This window comes from Myotis davidii, unplaced genomic scaffold (genome assembly GCF_000327345.1).
Source record: "Myotis davidii unplaced genomic scaffold, ASM32734v1 scaffold2621, whole genome shotgun sequence".
In the NCBI taxonomy this organism is placed as follows: Eukaryota; Metazoa; Chordata; class Mammalia; order Chiroptera; family Vespertilionidae; genus Myotis; species Myotis davidii.
In genome coordinates this window covers 289,558-299,460 of record NW_006291205.1, presented here as the reverse complement: position 1 = coordinate 299,460, position 9,903 = coordinate 289,558, and the positions used below count along the sequence as shown (strand labels likewise).

At 62.8% G+C, this 9,903-nt stretch overlaps 1 protein-coding gene across 3 annotated transcripts in view; it reads right to left on the bottom strand.

Annotated features, from left to right (window-relative positions):
* GNAO1 (guanine nucleotide binding protein (G protein), alpha activating activity polypeptide O) overlaps window positions 1-9,903 on the bottom strand; it is a 119,317-nt gene that overhangs the window by 14,702 nt on the left and 94,712 nt on the right. For all 3 annotated transcript variants that reach the window (XM_006764347.2, XM_006764345.2, XM_006764346.2), the window contains exons 3-5: window positions 5,189-5,349; window positions 4,043-4,171; window positions 2,979-3,108 (exon numbers count right to left, since the gene is read on the bottom strand). In XM_006764347.2, coding sequence (XP_006764410.1) covers window positions 2,979-3,108; window positions 4,043-4,171; window positions 5,189-5,349 — 420 coding nt within the window. The remainder of the gene's footprint in view (window positions 1-2,978; window positions 3,109-4,042; window positions 4,172-5,188; window positions 5,350-9,903) is intronic.

The following is a 9,903-nucleotide window of genomic DNA, read 5'->3' as shown; positions in this document are numbered from 1 at the left end:
GCGAGAGTGGGCGGGGCAGGCATCACAGCAAAGTCACCCGCGGTGCCCGGGACCTGCTGCTTTCAACTCTTAGCTGGTGGCTGCACTGGAGGGAGGTGCTTCATACCTGCCCGGCTTGGAGGGTCTCTCAGAATCTGCTCATGGTTTGGCCTTGGTTTGCCAAATTAGGGCCCTGTAGGTGGTGGTGCCGGCAGCGGTGGTGACGTTGTGGCAGGCTGAGGCCCAGTGCCCCCGAGGCCACTGGGGTCTGAGGGCAGGATGAGGCCCCGGGCTCCCGGGTGCGGTGGACACGGTGGCTGGGCGGTGGGCAGTGGGCGGCAGCCACCAGCTCCAAGAGCCACCTCCGGGCACCTGTCCCGGGCAGTGGGGCTGGTCAGGGCAGAGTCCGTAGCCCACAGCTTGTCCTTCAGCCACACTCCCGGACAGAGGAGCGCGATCGTTCTTATGCGCTGCGTGGAGTCCCGAGTGCAGGCTGCTCTTCACGGCCGCGCCAGGCTGAGCGCCCACCGTCACCCTTTGAAGGAGCAGGACATCGGGTGGCTGCCTCATGACACCGTGGCAGGGCTGGTTCCCAGCCGCCCAGCGCATCCGCGCGTCCTGGACACACGGTTGTCGGCTTAGTTCTGTAGCAACGGCGTTGCTCTCGCTGCCTTCGTGGGCTGCTGTCCAGTTCTAAAGCCCATTCCTGCCCCGGAGGGGGCGCTGCTCTTTCCTGGGCGGTCCCGTGGCTGCTTTGGGGAGGAAGGGGCCCCAGGAGGAGCCTGTCCCCGGCCTGGGCCCACCTGCCTCGGCTTCCCCAAGGTCCTCCGCTCCAGCCCCGGTGAAGAAGGCAGGGCACACGGGGAGGAGGGGAGGTGAGTGAGAGGGACAGGAAAGGCAGGAAGGAGGAGGAGCATGGAAGGAAAGCGCCCAGGACACTGCCCAGCTCAGCAGCAAGGGCTGGTGAAGGAGTTTGCAGACAGCTGGCCAGGCCGGACAGGGCAGGCAGACGGGAAAGGCTGCCCGAGCTCGGGCCTGGCATCTGCCCAGCCCCATGGTTCACAGGGACCGGAGGGCCATGGAGCTTCCGCCCCGTGGCTGCCAGACCCACCCAGACTTCCCTCTGCGCCTGCCCTGCTGCAGAGGCGCGGGAGAGCCCTGCCCGTGACCCGCGGCCTGGGACTGGGGTTGGAGCTGTCCACAGGCCTGGCCGGCAGGTCCTAGGGGGAGAGGCCCGTTCAGGGAGAAAAGCCGTCCCCCCACCCACTCTCCAGCCCTTCACTTTCTTGGAAACACATGGCCCTGCTTCCCACTCCCAGCGCCGCAGGGAGAGGTGAGCTGAGTGGATGGAGCTCAGACCACAGGGGTGGCCACTCAGGCCATGATCAGCGGCTTGGACAGCACAGCGGACCAAGGGGACAGTGACACAGGGGCCGGGGCAGCCCCGTGCGCACAGGCATCGAGAGGGCAGCCAGGAGCCCCCATGGGCTGTGGTGCGGCCAGAGAGTCGGGTCCAAACACAACACGGGGTGCACATCTCTCCCCCGCGCTCCCCCCCGCGCCCCCCGCCGGAGATGCCACAACCTGCCGCGGTCACTCATGGAGACGGCGCCACCAGAAAGAGCTGCACGGCTGAGGCCCCAGACGCCTCCCCCAGGACAAGGCAGGGCTGGGGGGCTTTGCTGAACCCCAACTCAGGGGTGCAGCTGGGCCTGAAGGAGGAAGGGCACGGTGGACACGCCAGCCTATGGTGCGAGTCCGGGCCACCCACCCGGGCAGCGGCTTCGGCCCCCATCTGCCAAAAGCCCCATGGTGTGTTGGTCCCTAGGACGGCGGCTGCTTCCCCCATAGCACTGCACCCCGCAGCCCCCACCCCGCGGCCCGTCAGACCTTCACCGCCGCCGGGGGACCAGCAGGCAGGACTGATGAGGAAACTGACCCAGAGAGGACAGGCCCCCCCACGACGCAGGCCTCCCTCCAACCTCAGGGTTGCCCGAGAGGCTCGGGGCTTAGGGCATGTGCGTGCAACAGACAGAGGTGCTGACCAATGCCATGGGCGTGACCCCACAGCCCAGGAGCCCCACTCCTAGGAGGTGCTGTGGGCTTGTCTCGGCACCCTCGGGGGTGGACCACACCAGCACCCGGCTTCCCTGGCAGGCTGTGCGAGCAGGCCCCCAGCCCTGTGGGCCGGAGTCCAGACGGGGACTCTCAGTGGACCCCCAGGTCAGAACAACCACCAACTTGGCACGGCCGTGCCAGGAACTTTCACCTGGACGCTCTAGTCTATCGCCAGTGACCCCACAGGTAGGGTCTCCCCGTCCCCCCCACTTTGGCAGGTAACAGTACCCGAGGCGGAGAGGGTGCTGCCTGCATTCGGCAGCAAACCAGGACTAGGACCAGAGCGACGCAGCACCCTCGCCAGCGGAGTGATCCCCGCTGAGGCCAGATGGCCACTCTGAGGCCCCAGATGGGACACGACGCACATCAGAGGCAGGAACCTGGGCTGGTCTCCTCCGGAGGTGCCCGCCGCCCTGCCCTCCTCCCTGCCTGCCGCCCACCCCGCAGGCCTCTCCGGGCAGCAGCCCAGCCAACCTCAGGGACGGCTGTCAGGCCTAAGAACCGCTGTTTCCGTCTCACGCACATTCTTGCCGGACACCCGCCCCCCCACCCCCCCGATTCTTCTAGGACTGGCTTGCTCTGGGCCTGGCCTGCTGCCCTCAGACTCTGCCCTGTTTACCGGAGAGGCATTCACTGCCTGAGACCCAGAGTCGGGGGGCGGCGGGGGGAGGTGTCCGTGAGCAGACGCCCATGGCCCCCGCCCAAGCTGCTCTGTAACGGCCTCACCAGACATTCCCCCAACCACGGGAACCTCAGCCACTATGGAGCTGCGTGGACCACCACCGTGGTCTCGCCTCATAGCGCCCACGCCTGGTGGGCACAGGCCACTCATTATGGTCTTGCCCCATTGTGCTCACACCTGGCGGGCACAGGCCACTCACCGTGGTCTCGTCTTCGTGGAGCACCTGGTCATAGCCGCTGAGCGCGACACAGAAGATGATGGCCGTGACGTCCTCGAAGCAGTGGATCCACTTCTTGCGTTCAGACCGTTGGCCCCCGACGTCAAACAGCCTGCGGGGAGACAGGGAAGCTGGGGTGGTGGACGGTGGGGTCCAGGCGGGTGGAAGGGGGTCCCCGGTCAAGCTCCGGGGCTGGAGGAGGAGGAGGGGCTGGCACCTGCCCCGAGCAGCCCCAGGAGCCCCGCTCCCGGTGCTCAAAGACTGACACAGCCGTTCAGGGGGTGGGGCGGCCTTCACTGCGTCTGTCCCACCCCCGGGCTGTGCTTGCACGCAGGGAGTCCAACACCTGCCCTTGCGTCTCCAGGGCCTCACCTGGCCAGGACACAGGCTTCTACCTGTGTCTCACCTGCTCCACCCGACACCCAGGAATCAGACCTATAGGCATGTGGGGGCAGGACGGGGGCTCCCAGGCCTCAGTGTGCGAGGTCACCCCAGGTGGCCATGCCACCTCCCGCCAGTGCCTGAGAAGTCCAGCCGCACACCTCGGGCTCCCGTGCTGAGGCGCTCAGAGCCGCTGTGTTCTGCTCTTGGGGAGAGCCTTGCTCCTCCCAGGCCTCAGTTTCCCCAGATGTGCTGGGAGGTGGGTCAGTGGACCCCTAAGCCCCTCCAGCTGAGATTACGTGGGTCCTTGGGGGTCTCACGGCTATTGTTTAGGCTTACCCATGGCTCAGCCCCCACCCCTCTCCACAAGGTGTCCTGGAAGGTGATCCACCTTCTCCATCCCCGCCAGAGGTCACCAGGGACGGGCTTCCCTCCCCGTGCCTCAGAGCCCCACTCCAGGACGCCTCTTCCAGGAAGCCCTCCTGCTGACCCCGCCCTGACCTTGGTGGGAAACAGACCTACAGACAGGTCCCTTCTCCTAGCTACCTGCCTGTCCCCACGCGAGAGCTCCAGAGGCAGGCCTCTCTCTGGGGCTGAGGCTGAGGGGTTGGCACTGCCCATGGCCCGGCGCCCTGGTTGGGGCTCGCAATTCCCCCGGGCTTCACCTGAAGTGAAGGTTCTTGAACGTGAAGTGGGTTTCTACGATGCCGGTGGTTTTGACCCTGGTTCGGAGGATGTCCTGCTCAGTGGGCTGGTAGTCGCTGGCCCCGATCCGATCCAGGCTGTCCAGGTAGCTGGGGACGGCAACACACAGGGGACCGGGGGGCAGGCTGTCGGCATAGCTCGGGGCTCGCTGTGCCACCCTCTTTAGAACCCAGTCCCCCCCAGGGCCCCTCGAAGGCCACGGAGGGAATGATGGCACCACCTTGTCCAGGGCCAGGGGTGGGGGTGGGACGGTGGGCGCACATCCTCGCAGAGCCGCTAATTCAGACCACGAGGGCCTCTGTGCACGGCTCCAGGGCGCTCAGACGAGACCGGACTCTCCAAGGAGGCTAACGGGCTTATCATGCTGCTCTGTCGTTGCTTCGTGACAAACGATAACGGCCAACACCTGGCCTCTGTTCTTCACGTGTGACCAGGCGGCACCTTTCATTTCCAAGCTACATGCACTCTTCTACAGGCTACAGAGCTGGGGGTCAATGAAGGTCAGCACCTTGCCCGGCCGGGAGCTGGGCCTTGAACCTGGACATCTGGCCCCCGAGTCCACACTCGAGTCTCTATAGTGTTTCCAAGAGGCCCCGAGCATCTGCCCGCCCTGCTATACCTGCTGCGAGTTTACCCAGGCGTCCGTGGGAAGGGAGGGTCATAGGTCACAGAGGGGGCAGTGGCTGGCCTGCCTGGGACCAGGTCTTCCGCATCATGCCCCCCACTTCTGGAGACGGGCCAGGCCTTTGCACCCCACCCGCCCAGGCCGAGCACCTGGAAGGCTTTGGGGTCTGTAGGGGTTAGGTTTGAACCCAAAGCCAGGATGGGATCTGGGAAATCAGGATTGGGCTCCCCCAGGGCCAGCCAGGCATCCACTCCTGGTGCCTGGGGGCAGGAGCCACACACAGCCCACGGGGGAGGATCCCCAAGTGTCTGGGGCGGGGATGACGTGGGTTCTGGGGGCACGTGGAGGGGCTGAGCTTCTGCGGCACCGGCCCTGGGCTCTGCTGGCTGTCCCAGCGGCTCTGACCTCAGCTCCACCCAAGCCCTGCCCTCCACGCGGTCCCTGCCCCACCGGCGGCCGCCCTCCCGCCCGGGTCACTCACTATTTGGCAGAGTCGTTGAGCTGATACTCCCGAGAGCGGCTGAAGCACTCCTGGATCCCCGAGTCGCCCCAGAGGCGCACCATGGCGGACAGCAGCTCCGGAGAGAAGGGCTCGGTGTCCTCCATCCGACTCACCACGTCGCACACCATCTTGGCGTCGGCCTGCGAGGAGACGGGTGGGGCTGTGAGGCTCGGTGGGGACAGGAAGTCTGGCCAGGCCCCTGCCAGGGCACCGGGACAATGATCAGCCCCAGGCCTGGTCAGGAGAAGCAGGCCACTTATCTGAACATCCCCCCCGCCCCCCCGCCCACACCCCCCACCCCATGCCTCCGGATATGGGCGCAGTCTGCTTTCCTAGGCCCTCGGGGACCAGTGTCACTGTGCCAGCCTTCGGGGACTCCCAGAGCTGGCACAGCTCTGGGGCTTCTGTGGGCAGGAGGGAGTGGGCAGGGCTCTATTCTACACCTTCCAATACCCCCAAGCAGCCCCGCTTTCATTCATTTTGAAGACTGGCATTTTGCAAAGTTTTTTTGGGGGTAAATGTCAATGTTTTTGGCTAACAATTTTCTACTTTTTGGAAAAAAAATATTTTTATTGATTTCAGAGAGGAAGGGAGAGGGAGGGATAGAAATATCAATGATGAGAGAGAATCACTGATCAGCTGCCTCCTGCACGCCCCACACTGGGGGTCCAGCCTATAATCCGGGCCTGTGCCCTGACCGGGAATCGAACCGTGACCGTGCCCATAGGTGGTCAGTGCAGAGCTGGGACTCAGACCAGGAGCCTGACTCCAAGGCTGGCCTCTGTGATCAGACCCACAGATGCTGGGGGTCGCCACCGACTACAGCACCTCGGACGGCAAACGATGCCAGGTGGAGGAATCCACACTCAGGGTGACCCGCATTACCAGAAAGATCCATGCTCCCTAGAGCCTCCGGAAATGACCTTTGAAATAAACGCCTTGTCTGGGGGCCGGCTCCTCGAGAAACCCAAAGCCTGACAAGGTGGCCACTGAGCCCAGGCCCTGTCCACCGAGTCTGCACACATTTCTCTGGGTGACGGGACTGCGCTCAGAGCACTCTCCGGACCCCAAAGCAGGGAGCCTGCTGCCTGCCTCATGGCTGGAGGGCATGGTGAGACAGAGCCCCCGGAGGTGGCTGGGAGTGGAGTGCACTAGGCCCTAACCTCATGGGCCCCCCCGAATCCGGGTCTAATTCATGGGCACAACAGTTACTACTAGACGATGACTCTACTCTCAAGGCCTTTCAAACCCCCTGCCTTCCGATGGTGCCAGAGGAGAGCCAGACTCCCCGGCCGGTGGCCCGTGGCTCAGGAAGAGAGTGGGAGGGGCTGGCAATTCGCACGTGTCCTCTGGGGAGGGAGAGACACAGAGGAAACGAGGTCAGCACCTGGGAGATGTGTGGCCCACAAAAGATTCTGTGCAAAAGGCATGTGGACTGAAGTCTTCTGGGGAGACTTCCAGAATCAAAAGCTCTTTCCATGCCTTCTGTCTGCTGCCGAAGGTCAGTGAGGAAGTCCTGGCAGCTGGGTCCCCTCTGTACACTTGCCCTGGGAAGGAAGCTGCTGCTGGCCTGGAGGCCGGCAGGCCAGGCCCACAATGCTAGCCCAGAGCCAGGCCCCCAGCCCCCAGCGCCCCCCCATCCCTGGGCCACCCTCCGCTGGCCTCCTGGCCTCCTGGCCTCCCAGGTTCCCAGGTTGGAGATGAGTTTCTTCAGCATCTGAGCGTCCCCGGGGCATCCACCTGGACAGCCTGCCCCTGGGGCCTGGGCCCTGGGTGTCCTAGGCAGGCAGAGGCTCGGGGAGGCGGGGGGGGGGGGGGGGGGTGACGGGGCGGGGGTGCCTCCCTCTGGGGCTAAAACCAGTGCCGAGGCCTAAGAGTTAGGGGCCCACATGTTGCTGCTGCTCCCAGGCGGCCGGTTGACTTGGGGAAGTCTCAGTCCTCTCCCAGCTCTCAGCGTGCCTGCCCGTCTGTGCAGTGTGGAACGAACCCGGTGGACCCGGCCAGAGGGGGGGGGGCTTCCTCCTTCGGGCCTGCCACCGTTTCTGCCCGGTCTGTGTTTCTGCCCGGTCTGTGAGAAGGGACTCAGGGCCTGAGGGTGGGCAGGGCAGGCGACTTCCTGCTGGGTGAGGGACACACTCCCGTCTGAGCACCCAGAGCCTTGTGACACCTCGCAGGGGGGCTACAGAGAGGGTGTGCTCTATAATCGCCTCCACCCAGCCACCTTGGACTCACTCCTATGTTTGTCCCTCCGTGTGTGACCTGCCCGCCCTTCCCAGAGACGTGGTCACACAGGGAAGTGGATGGGGCAAGTGGTGACCAGGGGATGCCCACTAGCCATGAGGGCCACACGCTTGCCATTCACTGCCCGGGACTTGGAGGTGCCCAGGTGTACGCATCGTCTAGACTGGGATGCCTAACGTCACCTTTAACACTCAGGTCTTCAACCACTTCCCTTCTTTTCAGGGCAACACGGACTTTTCAATAAACATCAGCAGCAAAGGGCGAATGTTTAATAAAGGGCCTTGGCCCTCCCGAGAGATGAGATGTCAAAAACGTGGGGAAGTGAATGGGAATGTTCACGCAGGTGACCCGGGTTCAAATCCCGGCTCTGCCGCCTTTTAGCTGCGCGACCTTGGACAGGACACTTAACCTCTCTGGGCCTCTGCTCTCGTTCGTTCCCACCTCCCCGGGTTGTCTGTGCCGTGGAGACAGGCTAAGGATGGGACACAGCTTTGCAACACAAAGAGCCCTGCAAATGTTAGTTATTATGCGCAAAGATGAAGTCCCTCAGACACAAACAACAGGCTGAAGGAAACGGGCCTGCTTTGTACAGGACGCCAGGCAAGCATGATCCTCCTGATAACAGTAATCACAGTAATTATAATAATAACCCCTTCCATTGGAGGAGCTGCTACGGGCCTTTCAGAGTTTTCCATCCATCTCTAATCTTTTAGGCCAAGAGAAGTGTGAGAGCGTGAGTACGTGTGTACACACGTACACACACACACACACACACACATACACACACACACACACACACACACACACACACACACACACACGCCTCTGGTTGCAGGAAAAGCCTCCATCCACCCCGCCCCGCCCTGTGCGCTGCAGTTGTCCTGGTTCCCACCAGGGGGCAGGAGCGCACAGGCCAAGGGGAGAGGGAGCCAGAGCTGGACAAGCAAAGCACCAGCAACCCGGCAGGGCAGGGCCCGTGGGCATAGCTGCCTTCCTTGGCCTATAGACTGTTCCTCAAGGGGAAGCGGCAGAGAGACCCGGCAGGCACGGCGATTCCAGTAGGTGGAGAATGGCAGTGGTGGCAGCATTCTGGGCATTTAGCAACTGCCAGACCCATGCCCCCCAGGCCGCGACATCTGTCTTTGTTAGTGGCAATGATTGGGGCACTGCAGGCATTTAATGGTTGGAGACCAGGCTCTTTCTTCCCTTGGGCTCAGGGGTTTTAGTTGCAGCAAGCTGTCAGATCGCAGGACAGTAGCAACATGACAGTGATGAAATAGCAACGAAAATAATTTTATGATTGGGGGTCACCACAACATGAGGAACTGTATTAAAGGGGCGCGGCATTAGGAAGGTTGAGAACCACTGTCCTAGATCTACCACTTGCCTTAGGGAAGGGAGCCTTCCTGGTTCCCCAGAAAGACCCTGCAGCAGAATCAAGGATTTGGTGTTGTTTCCCATCTTGTCTCCTTTCACAGCTGCCAGTCCGTCTCCATCCATCCACCCATCCATCCATCCACATAGCCCGGTGACACCTAGCTAGGATGCATCTCTTTTGAACATCATGCATCTACCCACATAGCCATTGGCTACCCTTGTTCAGCCATCCACTCACTTCCACACCCGCCCATCTCCTTACCTTCCTTCTGTCCTTCCCCGGCATCTGCCTATCCATGTATTATTCATGTGTGCACCACTTCTTTCCTTCCTCCCATCTCTAGCCACCCACCTATCCATCCACCAATGTACTCATTTACCCACTGCACACCTCCTACTGAGCGGGGGGTCGGGGGTGGCGGGTCTTGACCTTCAGAACGTTCACAGTGGTTGAGAAATGATGGCCCCCAATTGCCTGGGCACAGATGACGGGGAGCTAGGGGCTCTGGCTTGCTTAGGAGCTTTGTTGTCATGGTGACTCCTGGTCTCCTAGCTGCCACCTCCTCTGGAAAGGGAGCTGGAAGGTGAGCGCTCAGCCCCAAGGCCAGCAGGGCAGAGGGGAGGAAGAAGAGAGGGAGGGACCCCCCACCCCGTTGTCCACCTGTCCCAGCAGCCCAGTGGCTGAGTGGACATTTGCCCTCCAGGGAGGTGGGCAGGGCGACTGCTCCTGGGAACCCCGAAACCCAATCCCCCTGCCTTCTGAGCTGAAAGGGACTGGAGCTGCCTCCTCCCTGATTCTGGGAGGGAGGGAGCAGCCGCCTCCCAAGAGGCCCTGTTTCTATAGCACCAGGGGGAGACGGGGTAGGAGGGTGCTGGGACAGCCCAGGCCAGAGCTCTGCCCAGTGAGTGCCCCCAAGAGGGCCCAGGCTGGACAAAAGCTCACTTTCCAAGGACAAGGCCACTGCCTCAATTAGCTGTCCTCCCAGGAGCAGCTCCACTGCTCCCCTAAAAGGGACAGCAGGCTCTGAGGCTGCGCCCCCTGTGGCCCCCAGGCCTTTGCTCCAGCCCGACCCCAT